Source organism: Crocodylus siamensis, chromosome 8 (assembly GCF_052110815.1).
Source record: "Crocodylus siamensis isolate JL-2025a chromosome 8, ASM5211081v1, whole genome shotgun sequence".
NCBI lineage: Eukaryota > Metazoa > Chordata > Crocodylia > Crocodylidae > Crocodylus > Crocodylus siamensis.
The window spans coordinates 79,889,719-79,907,252 of NC_143402.1; the positions used below are offsets into that span (position 1 = coordinate 79,889,719).

The 17,534-nt window shown below is 45.6% G+C and overlaps 1 protein-coding gene across 3 annotated transcripts in view; it reads right to left on the minus strand.

Moving 5' to 3' along the window:
- CSNK1D (casein kinase 1 delta) overlaps window positions 1-17,534 on the minus strand; it is a 50,514-nt gene that overhangs the window by 16,817 nt on the left and 16,163 nt on the right. For all 3 annotated transcript variants that reach the window (XM_090061779.1, XM_090061778.1, XM_090061780.1), the window contains exons 4-7: window positions 12,416-12,644; window positions 10,795-10,965; window positions 5,534-5,682; window positions 2,729-2,900 (exon numbers count right to left, since the gene is read on the minus strand). In XM_090061779.1, coding sequence (XP_089917905.1) covers window positions 2,729-2,900; window positions 5,534-5,682; window positions 10,795-10,965; window positions 12,416-12,644 — 721 coding nt within the window. The remainder of the gene's footprint in view (window positions 1-2,728; window positions 2,901-5,533; window positions 5,683-10,794; window positions 10,966-12,415; window positions 12,645-17,534) is intronic.

The window sequence follows — 17,534 nt, forward strand, 5'->3', positions numbered from 1 at the left end:
CTTGCAGTCTAAATACAAAGATGTCTGCATACACATAATGGATCTCTGCTTGCTGAGGATACCAACTTAGGTTGCCCATTTTTTAAATGTATCTATCACAATTAGATCAGGAATGTTTTGAATCAACTATTCCCACAGACTGATCACCATTTCACAAAGTAGCATAATAACACACAGATCAACGGAAGATAGATTTATGAGGCACAGCCAGCCAAATGGTCCTTGACTCCAGCAAATGCATGGAGATGCTATTTCTAAGGCTCTCAGAGGCCACAGATGCATCCAATGCATTCTCCAACCACAACTCTCATCATCCAAGCAGGCTGAGAGAACTGCATCCCCCTTAAGACAAAACTGCAAGGAACACATTTGAGGCCTTGGCATCAGTGCCTCTGAGCAGGGAGCTGCTCTGGAGCCAAACTGGGATCTTGCAGCAGTGAGTGTGGTCCACAGGCAGGGGAAAGCTGTGATCTGCAGCCTGTATGCCCTGGGTAGGGACATTTAGGTAGCACATGGCAGCTCTGCCCCACACTGTCACCCCTGCAAGAAGTCAGGGCAGAGCCACAACCTGCTGCCTGCATGCATCTGCCTGGGGCATGCGAACTGCAGATCGCAACTCTGCCCTGGCTGTGGACCACACTCACTGCTTGCAAGATCCTAGTCTGGCTCCAGAGCAGCTCCCCGCCCTGCCAGTGCTGCTGGGAATGGTCTCACACTATCACAGTGTGGTTGCTGGTGGGGTCTCCATGGAAACCAGCCCCAGCCATGTGGGTAGGGGCTGCCAGGAAAGCCAGTCTGGCCATCAGCCAGATCTGCTATTTTGCCCACCCCTATTCTAAGGCCATCCTAAGTTAAACAGTTGGTAAGTATTTATCATAAATTCTTCACTTAACTGGGGAGAGAGTCTTTACAATCAACCCCTTTCATTAACATATAGCCAATCAGGTTGTTGATAAGTGTCATTAATCATTGTATATCTATGATTGTAAACCTGGGGGAAGTGGGGAATAATGGGCCTAAGATGTTGGAAAACCTGAGCAAGAGCTCAGGGTTGCTGGGGTCTGGTCTACACTTATCCTCCCAGGCTTAAGTATGTTTTTTTTAAAATTATTTCTATTGCCTGATGTGGATGCTAGTAAACTTATGTTTAGCTTTTTAATAAAATGATTCTCTTGAAAGGAAACAGGTGTGCTCTCTCTTTATTCCAGGGCCCCATCCAACAGAGCAGGTTCCCTTTATCCCAATATGGGAATAGAGAGATCCCATTCAATAATAGTACAAAAAACAAACACTGACCTAGAGGAAGCAGATTACATCCATAACTTACAATTAGGAATGTTAGTGACCTATTATTCATCTGTAGAACTTCTTGCTACAGGATGCTGATAGGGCCAAATACTTTACGTTATTCAAGAAGGAACTGGACATTTATATGGATAAGAATGATATCCAGAGTCATGGGCGATACAGTTAGGAAGAGATATAGGTGCAAAGAAAAATAATTCACATTTCAGGGTCTGACCCAAGTTCCAAATGAATGAGGAATTAGAATGAGACCCTTTTTTTTTTCTTTTTTTTCTTTTTTTTTGAGGTGGGAAAATGGGGCAATTATCTCATATTTGTCATATCTGCTGAATCCTCTTGATCCTTTCTGTGAAGTATTTGATACTGGATCACAGTTTGGAACAAGATAATGGACTAGGTGGACCACATTTTTTGTCCAGAATTTCAATTCCTGCATCCTTAATCCAAGCAAGGCCCAACATGACCTAGAAGCTTCCAAAATATAACGACTAAAATTATTATACACACATATACACTTTTTATTTTTTATAGATATAGTTCAGCTAAAGTTGACAATTACACTTGTAAGCCTGACACAAAGAAAACAAGCAGCTGGTTCCAGGAGCATCTAGAACCCATGAGAGTTCTGCACTATCCTCAAACTGATGGTAAAGAAGCCTCAACGGGGCTAATGCCACCAAAGAAACTGATTCCTGATCAGAATAACCAAAAGCTGGTATGAAACTAAGCGAGTCACACATGAGAAGATCAAATGTGTATTTGGTGGCTATTTCAGCATGACACAGTGCTTTGCAATTTTATTTGTTCATGACTATGGCGGGGTGCAATAAAAGATTAAAATCTAATATCAATAACCAGACAGGTTATTTAGCCTTTAAGAGGGCTAAAAACAGATCAGTCCTATTAGTCCTTACATTATCTCTTACATAAAATAATAAAAAAGAATCATTCTATTTAAAAAGGCAAAAATTACACTAAAACCACTATTAGAGAAATGCTCTATTTTTTTACAAGTTTGAAACTGGGATTCAACAAAACACTTATGCAACTGATTTTAACACCCTAAGAATCTGTAAGTTACCCTGAGAAAAAAAAAAGATGGGGGAGAGGGGTAGGCAGAAATGTTGAAAAATATGCAGTTAAACACAATAAGAAATTCTGACTAAAGATCAAATCAGATTGGCCTGTAGCATGACTAGCATAGTGCACAGCAGAAAATAAAAACCTGGTATGGTAATTTAGAAAAAAACAAACATTTACAAAAAGTGTGTAAAATCTCTCTGGTTCTGTTTATTCACTCAAGCTGATTTTAAAAAATGGCCAAGTGCTACATTTCAATTTCCAATAACCAGGAAGCAGCTGAGCAACAGAACAGAGGAATCTCTCAAACCTGCTTTTTTTTGCCAGGAAGTTTATTACTTACCAGTATGTGAGGTTGGAGTAAGAGGAGTGGGAGGAGCCACATCTTGCGTTCCTCTCAGCCTACCAGAAGCTGTGGAAGGTAAGCCACGGACTGCTGGATTTCGTGCATGTCTCATTCTTTCCTCTCGTTCCCTTCGCTCCCGTTCAGCATCCTCAGCAGCTCTGCTTGCACCCTAGGGCACGAGATGAGTAAACCCCCAGAGAAACTACTAAGCTTATTACTGCTGTCTCGCAAGAGCAGTAATTCTCAGCCAGTGTTGAGGCACACCTTGGGAGCCTTTCAAGGGTGATGCACGGTACCCGTAATGTTAACACTTAAATGTACAAATACAATTCACAAGATAAACTGCAGAGACTTCAGATATAAATTCATAGTTCTAAAAACTTTCTGCCCTTCTGTGATCTGAGCTCTTTGCAACAGAAGAATTGTTATATTCAATTTTTCTGTAGTCAAAAAAAAAAAAAAAAGAAGTGAAAAACTAAGAGCTGGCATTTTCTGAGGGGGTCATTAAGTTGAATGAGGTTAAGCAGCACTGTGCTAGAGCCTAAGAATGAGTGTGGAGGCTGCTCTGATGTGCTACAATTCTAGCATGTCAGAGCAGACTCGATTAATCAAGTCTGCTCTAGCGTGGCAACTGCTGTGCTCCAGCAGCCTCCTGAGTCTAATGCATCAGCGTCCCTGTGCTTAAAATCCAAAGCATCACTAAAGCTTGTTCAATGAGCTTCGTTTTTTTTTTTTAACTATCAGCTTTTTCAGTACAAGATCTGTGGCTTTCTATACACGGGAAGGCACCCAGGACAGGGGCAATGCAATACGAAGATTAACTATTAATTGCTTTTGTTACTGTTCTATAAATTGGGTTCAACTAAAATTGGGTTAGTTTGCATTCTCTGAAGTGGAGCAAGTTTTTCCATGAACTACTGCTGATCTCAGATCCTTCACATCATTAAAATTTAAGAAATTGGGATGGGCAGTAACAAGGTTAAAAATTTTTAAATTTCAGTCAGAAGTAGTTTCCATGCTTTGAGAAATTACTACTACAGGCATACCTCGTTTTATTGCGCTTCGCTTTATTGCGCTTTGCAGATGTTGCATTTTTTTACAAATAGAAGGTTTCTGGCAACCCTGCGTCGAGCAAGTCTATCGGCGCCATTTTTCCAAAAGCATTTGCTCACTTCACAATTAAGCTATATACATTGTTTTTTTAGACATAATGCTATTGCACACTTAATAGACTACAACGTAGTGTAAACATAACTTTTATATGCACTGGGAAACCAAAACATTTGTGTGATTCGCTTTATTGCGATATTCGCTTTATTGCGGTGGTCTGGAACCGAACGCGCAATATCTCCGAGGTATGCCTGTATTTCAAAATGTCTTCTTTTTCCAGGCCACCTAGTCCAATTATGAGATCTCATTTTATTTTCAAAGATTTCATAGACATTAGGGCTGGAAGGGACCTCGGGAGATCATCGAGTCCAGCCCCCTGCCCAAAGGGCAGGAAGTCAGCTGGGGTCATAGGATCCCAGCAAGATAAGCATCCAATTTACTCTTGAAGGTGTTCAATGTAGGTGCTTGAACCACCTCCGCTGGCAGACTCTTCCAGACCTTGGGGGCTCGGACAGTAAAGAAATTCTTCCTTATGTCCAGCCTGAAACGGTCTTGCAGGAGTTTGTGACCGTTCGACCTCGTCATCCCTTGGGGCGCTCTGATGAACAAACGTTCCCCCAGATCCTGGTGGTCACCCCTGATAAACTTATAGGTGGCCATCAGATCACCCCTGAGCCTGCGCTTTTTCAGGCTAAAGAGTCCCACGGCTCTCAGCCTGTCATTGTAAGATCTGTTTTCCTGACCTCTGATCATGCGCGTGGCTCTCCTCTGGACTCTCTCAAGCTTCTCCGCATCCTTTTTGAATTGTGGAGCCCAAAACTGGACGCAGCACTCCAGCTGCGGCCTCACCAAGGCCGAGTACAAGGGGAGAATGATGTCCCGGGATATGCTCGAGAAGCATCTATGGATGCACGCCAGCATTTTGGTCGCTTTACTAGCCGCAGCATCGCATTGCAGGCTCATGTTCATCTTGTGGTCAATGATGACCCCCAAGTCTTTTTCTTCTGTAGTGCTAACCAACGTAGCACTGCCAAGCCTATAAGGGTGCTGCAGGTTTTTCCTCCCAAGGTGGAGAACCTTGCATTTTTTGGTGTTAAACACCATCAGGTTCTCGTCTGCCCATTTGCTGAGCTTGTCCAGGTCCGCCTGGATCACCCGCCTATCTTCTGGCGTGGATGCTTTGCCCCAAAGTTTGGTGTCATCGGCGAACTTGGCCAGTCCACTCCTGACTCCAACGTCCACATCGTTAATGAAGATGTTGAACAGCATGGGTCGTTAGCACGTTTGTTAGTAATCGGTAATCTCAGGGAATAGTGAGAAAAACGGTTTTCTATTCTAAAATATTTCACTCATCAATTGAAACATTTTCATAAAAGCATTCATAATGGGGAATTTTGGCTTGTATGGGACGTGCTGGTGGATTTGGACATTTCACTTTTCTTCAATTGCCATCCCTGCTGTACTACAAAACAGAAGAGGCAACATAACATCTGCTTTTGTAGAGTTTTAGCCTGTGCTCAGATACCAAAAGAAGACTGGACACTAAAAAAAATGTCATTTCACATGCTAGGACTTCTAGGAAGTAGGTCTAAAATAAACAACACCAAGAAACCCCAAACTAAATTTGAAAAATAGAATGGCTGAACATTTCTAACAACTTTCTTGTTTAATTGAGCAATGAGAGCTACTTACAAATTTGAGCATATTCCAGTCAAATACATAGTCATAGGAGAAGCCTTGCCGGTGGAACAGGTTTCTGAATAATTGTCTCAGATAGGAATAATCTGGCTTGTCATCAAAACGCAAAGAACGGCAGAAATTCAGGTATGTAGCAAACTCAGCTGTAATAAGAGAAATCTCGCTTACCAGTGTCACACGTACTATTATAAAGGGCTGTTTCAAAATTAGCATACTATTTTCTACCATACTTACAGCATTTTGTTTTAAATATAATCACCATCTTCCCCAACAATTCCTTCAGACTCATCAGGCTACCAAAAAGCAACAGTGCAGTTTCAGTACACCAAATGTTCATCCTCTCTGCCCTGAGGCAACTACAATATTTAAATGGTCAAGTCTACAGAAATTGAGGCACTTAAAAAGCAGACATACTTTTGTTCTGAATCATTAATATCTCAGAATCTTCTGCATGCAAGGAACAATGGCCAAAGCCAAAACATGGGTATTTAGTGGAGACAAGGCTCACCTATCAAAACATGGGCAAAAAAGGACTTTTATGAGACCTGGTGTCTCAATGCCCCCTCAAAATAGATAAAAAACCGACCTGGGAGTAGCAGAGAAGACCTGATATTAGAATCCCTACTGAAATTGTTAGGGATTGGAGAGGAAAACCCCACAGTAAGCAGTAAGGAGAGAAGAAAAAAATGGAATATATATATTTTGTCGTTCACAGCTTCAGAATGTATTTCAATTGCTTTTCTCAGAGAAGGTACAATGTCCTTTTCATGTAATTATTCATTTTAGTATTGGACATATATATGTGCCAATTTAATGACAAAATACAGTACAGCTAGGGGTCTACCAAACTCAAGGAGACTGCTGGCAGATTTTGCAGGGCAGGCAGCCATTTTTGTGACCCCCCACTCACTTCCCCACCAAAGCCCCTGATTGGCTAAGAGGCCCCTATAGTCCTGCCCCTCCCCGCAGATTGCCAGATGGCCCCAAACAGCTGCCTGCTTAATAACATGTCAATTAATGGCTTCCATGGGGTTAATCTCCTAATTACGGCTGCAGAAGCCATTTTTTGATGCATTAAGCTATCTGAACATTTAATGAATGTCTAAAATGAAATATCTTGTTAAAATAAAACAATGCACAACATGAATTGCAAGTAATGCAATGATAGCCACTTTAATTAATAAATGATATATAGTTGGCATTAGTTAAGGACATTATGAAACAGAGTTTACTAAAACTGACTGCTAAAACTTGAGACAGGCAGTTAATGCTATGTATTAAAAGTGAGCATGCTACACCCAGCCAGTGTCTCTGGAGACAGTCTCAGTCTCTGTGAAGTGAACACTTGTCTATACACTGATATGGCACACTCAGCATCCACTGAGTTCACTGGAATGGTGAGGCAGTGTCCTGCCAGGGCATAAAGATGTGGAAACCGGCTTCAGACAGAGTCCTGAACATAGGCACAGCCACAGGCATCTGGCACTCTTTGACTAAGTTCATGTAGGCAGCACGTTCATGAACGTGGTCATGCTCTTTCCCCCATCCCAGGATTGGTATCAGTAGCTGAGGGTCAAAACTCAAAAGGCACCTGGCTGAGGTCCAAATTGCAAAAAGCCCCAAGGAAGGGAGCAGCTGGCTGTCTGAACTGCAGTGGCTGTGACAGATTGTACCTACAGTACTAGTTCAGCTTCAAAACTATTGCCTGGAACAGCTACTTTCTGCACTTGTTTCCACAAGGTCAACTTGATGGTTCCTGCAATACCTTGTCTGAAACCCAAATTATCAAGTCCATCAGCTTGTTGTGTCCATGGTGGATCCCAGCCTGCCAGCCTTCAAACCATGTCAGGAGCTCCATGAACTGGATGGAATTGTTGCCACAAGCATCACTTGATCTTGAATGGTGCCTCACCGCAAGAGATTGCAAAGCTTGAGCATGCACTGTGTGCTGGGTGCGATTTCCAGCTCCTCACTCACAAACTGCTGGTAGTGCTGCGTGTGCTTGGTGTGGTAACGGACTGTGTTGAACCGGGAATTCTACCATGTGAGCACAGGCTCTGGTGGCAGCAGCACAGTGGCATGCGAGTCCCCACTCTGACTGGAGATGGACTCCCTGTACTGAACCTTACAACCTGGACAGTGCTTGGTTTTCTTGAAAGAAGACACCAGGCTACCCATCTCAGGGAACTGCGTGCGTCAGATGTCACTTACTGCAGGCAGAATGTGTGCATTGCGGGTGATATGAACAGTGTTGGGCAGCATTCTTTGGAGTATGGCATTGTTAGACAGGAACGCAGCAATCTTGTTAAAGTCTATGCCATAGCTGACACTTACCTTTACGATGACTTGGGATAGGGTGGAAAAACTGACAGAGGTGAGGTGGACTGGCTGAGTCTGAAACACAGGCAGATCCTGGTCAGTCCAGCTCCACAGTACAAATAAAGTGTGCAGCACATAGTTAGGTTGAGGGTTGGTGGCTTCATCAGCCACAATGGGAAAGAAATGATACTCTGTCAAGGCAGCATTCATAGACTGTACATGAGAAGCAACTGCTGCAGAATCTTGGCAGAGCTTGTTTGAACACAGAAAACCGCCAGCATTTGGCACGTTTTGGTTCAGGTAGTTTCTTAACTTGGGGTGATCAAGTTTCTTCAGCAGGATGCTGGCCACAGCAAAAGCCTCCACACGGGAAAATATTGCCCCTTGCCTTGCCAAACTGCTTTCCACGGTCCTTTTAAAATAGGGAGAGCATGGTTGCTTGCCTCTGGTTCTAACCTTCAGCCCCTGCAGCAGCCTTCTTTTTCACGTGTGCCTTGGACTCCAACTGCTGATCGATGTTGGTTTTCCAGGACACATCCAGAGTTACACTGCAGGAGGTACAGAAGTCTGCCACCATCTATGCGCAAGGTCCCTGCAGGATACTGTCTTGCACCATCACCACTGCAACGTATTTGGCTGTCTTGGAGCAGACTCCCAAATTTCTTATTGTGCTCAATGTTTTCACAGAGCCTGCTCGAAATCAAAGATTTCCGCAAAAATTGAAAAACAGCAATTTCAGTAGGTCTCTAGGTATAATCTACAGGAGCCTGAAAATGAACTGGGGGGGCATTTGAATTACTGAAGAAGCCACATTGCAATGATGTAGTATTCTGACAGAAGTCCAGTACTTTGAATGTCTAATAAATGCTCAATTGCCATGTACACACGAATATCTATACAACAACCATCATATACAGCAGGTATCAGAAGTGTTGTAGTGAAAAATGTGGTTTTCAAATTTTTCATTGCATATTTGCGATCACAATACTACACTAACCATTTACATTTTAAAAGCCAAGTAAGGGACATTTTAATGAAATGTATAAAGGATGTGGGTCAGGAACTTCTAGTCTGTTTCAGAACACAGAATAAGAAAATGGCCAGTGAAACTGAAAAAACAGCAAATTCAAATTAGACAGGAGAAAGTACTCTTTCACACAACTCAAAATTCAAGAACAAAGGTATGCAGGAGGCCAGGATTTCTGTGGATGATATTTCTTATTGAACCAACTGCATGGTTTGGGAAATTGACAAGCTTTCAAATGCAATGCATTCTTTCAGGGCCCTGAACAACAAGACCTGAAGAAGAATGCATTATATTCAAAAGCTTTTCAAAGTCTATCCCAACCCCAGCAGTCCAATAAAAGATAAACCCACCTAAAATTTGCCTCACACATTTCCACTGCAGTGCCACCAGAGGACAAAACTGGTACTGTTAAGAACTATAAAAGCCCAGTCTTTGAATCTAGCTAGGGAAAACAAGGATACCCATTGCCAGCAAAATTGCAAACAATCTTTGAAAGAGATTAAACCTTATTTTTCAGGGCTTAAATTTATTTCCAATTTCTAAGAATTAAGAGGGTACCTAAAATGGGGGCAGACTAGATACGGGGGGACCACATTAATTTCATGCAAGGCTATGGCGTTTTCTTCTGGCACTTGCTATTGTCAGGCACAGGATACAATACCAGATGGAACACAATTCTGGTCTGGTATACCACTTTCTACACTCACAGATAAGAGTTACTAGTAGTACAAGAGTGTTTCAGAAAGAATGGCAATTTTGAAATAAAACCATTTTGTGTAAATTTATCATTTACTGGATTTTCCCACTTTCTCAGACATACAGTGCAGACAGCCATTTTGCTGTTAGTTTCTGAAACGCCCTCACGCATTCACCTGTGCAATCCTGACCATTCAAAAATGATAACAATACCTGGAGAAAATGCAGAGTTCCTTCAGACAGTTTTTTTTGTTTATAAGTATGATGTACAGTATGCACCCAGGGATCTTACTAAGCTAGCTATCAAACACTGATCACCAGAAAGTCTCAATAATTGCAAAAAAAAAAATCAAGAAGTTTTATATTACAGATTTCATAGCATTAGGGCTGGAAGAGACCTCGTGGGATCACTGGGTCAAGCCCCCTGCCTAAAGAGCAGGAAGTCAGCTGGGGCCAGATCACCAAGCATCCAAGCATTTCTTAAAGGTATCCAGAGTAGGTGCTTGCACCACTTCTGGGGGAAGTCTGTTCCAGATTCTAGAGGCTTGGACAGTAAAGATATTTTTCCTCATGTCCAGCCTAAAACTGTCTTCCAGCAGTTTGTGACTGTTAGACCTCATCTTCCCCTAGTGAACAGACATTCTTCCAGTTCCTGATGCACATCCCTTATATACTTATAAGCTGCCACCAAGTCACCCTTGAGCCTTTGCTTCTCTCTTCATAAGGCCTGTTCCCCTGACCCCCAATTATGCACGTAGCTCTTCTATGGACTCTCTCAAGCTTCTCCACATCTCTTCTAAAGTGTGGAGCTCAGAATTGGGTGCAGTACTCCAGCTGCAGCCTCACCAAGGCTGAGTAAAGCAGAAGGAGGACTTCTTGGGTCTTGCTTGAGATGCAACAGTGGATGCAAGCCAGAGCTTTACTTGCTTTGCCAGCTGCAGCATCACATTGGTGGCTCATGTTCATCTTGTGGTCAGATGAAGGAGCAATGAACCAGGGACACAGACAGCCCACACAAAGCAAGTGCAATATCTGTAAGCATGAGTATTGAACACATCATGAAGTCCGACATCTTTTCACCCAAAAAATGACAGAATAACAGCTGAGTTAATTTAGTTTAAACATGCAGCATGAAGCAATAGACACTACCAATTCAATGCCGAGAAAGTGTAAAAAGTTTAAAGTTTATAATGATTCCAAAAAAGTAACTTACAAGGGTATCCTTTACATAAAACCTCAATGGGTGTAGACATTTTCTTTTCGCTGATACGTTCATACTTCTGTCTTTTTGTTGCTGCCTTTAGCCCCTGCCAGGGAAGGGAGCCCAGGTTAAAATACATCAGTACGTAGCCCAAAGACTCCAAATCATCTCTGCGAGATTGCTCTGCAACAGTATAAGAGAATGGACTTGTTAGACTTATTTTCTGATGAAAGATCAAAAGTGCTTATGTAACAAACATCACTGAAAACTCTCTCACACTCTCTGTAGTTTAAGATGAGTAAATTCATGTTAAATTTCTCCATCAGATACTAGAAAAAAATCTTATAAACTCTTGTAGTTATTCACCACTCAATTCCTTGAAACTAGAGGTGTACCGATATAGCAGTAGCCTATCAGATTGGCACCATTAAAAAGGGGAAATGACATCAGCTATCGGCTTTGTGTGCCTTCTGGCCAGGTCCCCGAACCATGGATTCCCTCTCCCCCGTGGGGCTGGGGCCCCCAGATGCCTGGGTTCCCTTGGGAAAAGGCAGGTTTCCCCTTGCAGGTGGGCAGCATTCTAGCATGCAAGGGGCTGAGGGTAGTGGGACACAGGAGGTCCATATCCACATGCACAGCCACATGCATGTGTGTGGCCAGGAATACAGCCAGGCAGCGTGGAGAGTAGCTCCCTGCAGAAAGGGAAGGGGCATTGGGGGGAGGGCACACAGCAGCAGATTGAGGCTCTCACAGTGAGGGAAGGAATAGGGCAGGGGCCCTGGGTCAGGAAGTGGGATGGAGCAATTGGCACTTATCTGGTGGGGGCGGCGGGGAGGAAATCTCCCTGCTGCTGCATGTGCCCTGCCCCCCAGATTTGTGCATGGGGTGGATGCAGGCTACACACTGATGGCTCAGGGTTCTCCACTCTGCTGCCTTTCCCTCAGGAGCCCTGTGCTGGCCACAGGCCCCCTGCCTGCCTGGCAGTGGCAGGGATTGCAAGTTGTGCCTCCTGCTGCTGGGCAGGCAGGGGACACAAGGCTGATGTGGGACTCTCAGGGCAAAGGCAGCACGGCAGAGGATCCCCAAGCCCACAGCAGACAGCCTACATCCACCCTTGTCCTGCTCAGCTCTGCTCAAAAGCATCTCCATGCTTAAACATGGCGGCAGCAGTGCTTGAACTAAAGCTCATTTGACGAGCTTTAGTTCAAGCGATCCTGTCACCATTTTTAAGCGCCAGAACGCTGATACATTTGACACAGGAGGCTGGAGCACATGAAAAAAAAAAAGTTTATGTTAGTACTTTAAAATGCCTTGTATTATTACTAAATATCAGTTATTGGACTGGCATCAGCTGATAAAGTTAGTTAGTAATCCACATCACCCAAGATGTCTTTATCAGTGCACCCCCACTTAAAACTATTGGTTCACTGTACCCATCTCCACCAAGAAATGATCTTAAATAAATCAAATACCTAGTACCATATTAACAACACGCATTTTCTTTCTAAATCTCTACAAATGAAGATCTGTTAGCTAAAAGGATTTCATATTTATCCAGATTGTATATGTTGTTAGATGCACCTTGGAAATGACATACATTTGGCTAGAGAGAGGGCTATCTTTTCCAGCTCACCAATTCCAAGATGAGTATTGATGGATGCATAACGGGCAGTTCCTGTTAAGTTTTTGTTTTCACGATATGGGATGTGCTGGTGAGTTCGAGCATCTCTATATTTCTTGGCTAACCCAAAGTCTATGATGTAGACAAGGTTGCCCTTCTTTCCCAGCCCCATCAGGAAATTATCAGGTTTCACATCTCGGTGGATGAAGTTCTTAGAGTGAATGTATTCAATACGACTTATCTAGATTCAGAGAAAAAAAATAATTCAAGAGGTGCTGAACATGCACTTTTCTTACTGGAAACACTGTCATAAATAAAGATGTCCTTACCTGTTTTATCATTAGTTTTAAAGGCCTGTACTTTAAAAAAACCAAACCTACCCTACAAGTATAAAAGCTGCATTGCAGAAAAAAGGCTTTGTGTATCATTAACTAGAGTTTTTTGAGATGCATTTGTATTCACAGTCTCACAGTGGGGTATATCAAGCCCTGAATTATTATTATTATTTTTAATCAGAGACTTCAATTGTAGTGGTACTCATAGGCACACTCTAGCTCCATCTCCATTCCTGCCTAGCACCAGGACATGAAGAGCAGCACACACTTTCTGTTCTTCAGTTTCCTCTGAACCACAGTGTCCCAAACTGCATTTCATTCAGAGGAAGAGGGAAAAGGAAGGAGGTGTATTGTACACATACACGTCAAGACATCTCAAAGAATCCAAGTTTAACTGATTGTCCATATCATTATATAGTCTCATGGTGGACAACATTAAAGCAGTGGCCAGACAATGAGAGATGGGATTCAGAAGCCCTGTAAGCAAACTGCACCTGCAGAACCAAACTACCAAGTGTGGTATCTACCCCAGAGGCTTTGGTCTCTGACTTAACAAATTCTGAGAATTCCCAGTTCTAAAGATGGTTATGCAAGAGAAGGCACCGAGACAGTCCCTCAGGAAGAGGCCACTTTTGCTTTAGTCAGGGGAGAGGCAACAGAGTGCTCCCATCTCTCTGAGGAAAGAAAATGTAATAGGTGGTTGTGACAAAGAGGTGAAAGCATTCTAGGAGGGTGCTGAGCATGATACTGCTGAAAACTCAATCTCCTCCAGGGAACCAGAAGACACTGCTGGCCCCAGTCTCATGGCAATTCTGCAATCTGTTGGCACATGGACAATGCATCTATTAATAGCTGTTGAACAGATTAGCTGGAGCGGTTTCCCCTGGCATCTCTAAACCAATAATGGGAGATCCTAAGGAAAGTAATGAATAGTGGACAGATCACTCCTGTGTCCAGTTCAATGCTTTCCCTCTAAAGCATCCACCCTTGCCACTGTCGGAGATGGGATATCGAGCTAGATGGACCACTGGTGTTGACCTCATATGCGCTTCTTATGTTAAGAAAGGAGCATGAGAGCCAAGACGGAGAAGGGAACATTTTACGCTGAGCACAAGGCTGCTTAATAAGCTTCTCTCAAAGGCTTCCAGCTTTGGAGAAAGTGTGAAAGCTAGTTCTGTAAGAGGAAAGGGGGGATAAAATCCTTTTCTTAATCACAGAAGAGCAGGACTTCCCATCTCAGCATTCTTTCTGCAGTTACCATGCAAGGCCAGAACATTCAATTCTGAGGGTGCTGTTAGAGGTTACCTTTAAAGCATTTCAAATCTCTAGTATGGTACGCTGTCAAAGAGGTAGAACAGTTTCAGAGCAACTACGGGTCACTGGCACGCTTGCCAAGTGTGGCACAAGAGGCCATTTTGCGTGGCACGCCACAGCCAGCCCCAGCTCTGGGTAGCTGCTGCCAGTGATGGAGCCCAGGTTGTTCCCAGCAGGGCTTGCAGCATCCCATCTGCCTGCTGGGAGCAGCCCAGGATCCCAGCTGGCAGCAGCTCCCCAGAGCTGGGAGGCTCCAAACAGCTGTGCCAGGCTCTGGCATCAGCTGGTGCAGGCACGCCTCGAAGCAGGTGGTGGGGGAGGGGCCTGAGGCAGTGCAGCCCTGGTCTCTCCCCTGCTCCTGGCAGGGAGGTGATGAGCCCAGCACAGCTGTTTGTAGCCAGCCCGGGCTCTGGGCAGCTGCAGCAAGCAGGCTGCAAACAGCTGCGCTGGGCTACAAAGCTCCAACATCAGCTCTGTGCTGGCAGCGACTGCACAGGCACCTCAGGGCAGACTGCGCAGCCCTGCTGTCCGCCCCGAGGTGCACACGCTGTCACCACCAGCACGGAGCTGATGCCGGGCTTTGGGTGGGGGGCAAGGGGCACAAGCACGGCATTCTGCCATGTACCCCTTGCCCTCATTTTTTTTTCTGCCATGCCAGTACTCCAGCACCTTCCGAGGTAGGCATTGTGGTGTTTTTTTGGCACTCTGGCCAAAAAATATTGCCTACCCCAGCTTAATATTATCTCAGACCTGCACAACCATGCCTTGCTGCCAGAGGGCCTGGTAAGCAGGGATGTGGATAGGAGCCAGGACTCTCTCTTCTCTGGAGTGAGAGAGGAGGGACAAGGGTGGCATGAAGCTTGGAGGGGAAGAAATCATGCGGCTTTCCTCACAGCAACGACCAGGAGTCCTGGGTGGGAGGGGAAGTCAGGGGCTGGAGGGGTGGATATGTCTGAAATGAGGAAAAGAGAAAGGAGTGAAACAAACAAACAAAATATTGCACGTATTTCCCCGAACTGGCATTGGGTGGGGGCGGGGACAGTTGGGTGAGCACTTACAGCAGGGCAGAGTTAAGACCCAGCAGGCTCACTGAATCCATACCTCATTAGGGTAGAGCTGAGACCCAGTGGGCTTGCTGAATGGGTTGGGTAAAGGGGGTGCTGACAGAGCAAATTCAAATGAATAGGACAGTGGTCATCAACCAGGGGTATATGTACCCCTGGGGGTACACGGCAGCGGTGGGGAAGAACAAAGGCACTTACAGTTTCACTGCTGCACACGGGGACCCCTCCCTCCCCCCCCCCAGCCTTTTGGCCTCCAGGGGATCCCCCTCCCACCACCCTGCTCCTCGACCAACCGCCAGGGGTACACCAACCAAAAGAGGTTGAAAACCCCTGGAATAGGGGTTCTGTTCAAGTGAATGCCACGGCAGCGAGAAATCAGCTATGGTGCAGTGGCTGGCAGCAGTGGAGGGGTAGATGGCTGCCCAACACTAACTGCCAATTGCCCATACTCATTAGTAGCTAATTGGCTTTAACTGGTCCCCTTGTACTAACAGCCAGCCAGCCAAGCGGCCAGACAAGCAAGCAGCAAATTGATGACCTGAACCTAGGTGCTCAGAGTGGTCAGGGTGTGCTGCAGCTTCACTCCCGGGAGGTGGGAGGGGGTGTTGGCTTGGAGCCAGCACCATACCCCTGGGCAGTAGGGTTTAGGAGGGTTGAAAGTTGGCCCATGGAGAAAGAGTGGTAAGGGCTGAGGAATGGTGCATCCTGGGATGCTGGAGGAATGGAAAAAATGTGTTATTTCCCCAGAGCAAACTAACAATACCTTGGAATGACCTAGGTAAAACAGATCAAAGATAACCCTAACCTGAAGTGGCATAACTTCACACAGGGGTTGTTAACTGGGTGTATGCATACCCCTGGGGGTACTCGAGAATGCCCTAAGGGGTAAGTGCGGCCAGGCGGGGACAGAGTGCTGCCACACACCATCCTGCGCTGCTGCGCAGGAGCCACCAACCTGGCCAAGCGCAGTGGGTGGGGAAAGCTCACACATGGTGGCTGCCGCCACGCTGCATCCAGTCATGCAGAGGGGAGGGAGCCAGGTGTCCAAGGAGAGTGGTCGCTCCTTAAGGAGACGATCCTCCAAGCCCAAAGGAAGGTAATCCCAACGAGGATCAAAGGGAGCAGGAGGGCACACAAGCCTCCATGGCTCACCAAAAGCATCCAGGAAGGTCTCCTTGCTAAAAGGGAGGTGTACACCCAATGGAAAGAAGGGGACATCACCAGGGATGACTATACTGCAATCACTCGGGCATGTAGGGGGGCAGTCAGGAAGGCCGAGGCAGAGATAGAATTAGGACTAGCTTCCCAGATTAAGGACAATAAGAAGTCCTTCTTTAAATACATAGGGGGTAAAAAGAAGGTTCCGGGTAATGTGGGGCCCCTGCAGGACGCGTCCGGAAATTTGGTCATCACACCAGACGACAAAGCTAACATGTTTAACGATTTCTTTGCCTCCATCTTCCTAAATAGGGACCAGAACAGTCACCACCCTGCTGGGCCCCCCTCGGGCCCCAGGGGAGGCACACCTGGGCCAAGGGTTAGCGAGGAACTAGTTAGGGAACTTCTGGAGGGACTGGATGTATTCAAGTCAGCCAGTCCAGACGACCTCCACCCTAGAGTTCTAAAGGAATTGGCAGAGGTCATTGCAGGGCCCCTGGCACGGCTTTACGAGCACTCGTGGCGCTCTGGTGTGGTGCCGGGGGACTGGAAGAGGGCCAGCGTGGTTCCCATCTTCAAAAAGGGGAAGGAGGAGGACCCAGGAAACTATAGGCTGGTTAGTTTTACTTCGATCCTAGGCAAGCTGTTTGAGAAAATTATTCTGGCACACATCCACGAAGGGCCAGCAGGGGACTGCATGCTTAGGGGCAACCAACACAGGTTCATCAGTGGCAGGTCCTGTCAGACCAACCTGGTGGCCTTTTACAAGCAGATCAGCAGATCATTAGATGCAGGGGTAGCAGTGGACATAGTCTTCCTGGACTTCCGGAAGGCTTTTGACACTGTCTCTCACCCCGTTCTCATTAAGAAAGTGGAGGACTGCGGTGTCGACACCCACACAATCAAATGGGTCGCCAACTGGCTGGAGGGCCACACCCAGAGAGGGGTGGTGGATGGATCCTTCTCAACCTGGAAGGACGTGGGCAGTGGGGTCCCGCAGGGCTCAGTCCTCGGGCCCACGCTGTTCAACATCTTCATCAGCGACTTGGACAAGGGGGTAAAAAGCACCCTGTTCAAATTTGCTGATGACACTAAGATGTGGGGGGATGTGGGCACACTAGAAGGAAGCAACAGGCTACAATCGGACCTAGACAGGTTACAAGGGTGGGCGCATGAGAATAGGATGGGATTCAACACAGACAAGTGCAAAGTGATGCACCTGGGGAGGAGCAACCGGCACCATACCTACAGGCTGGGGAA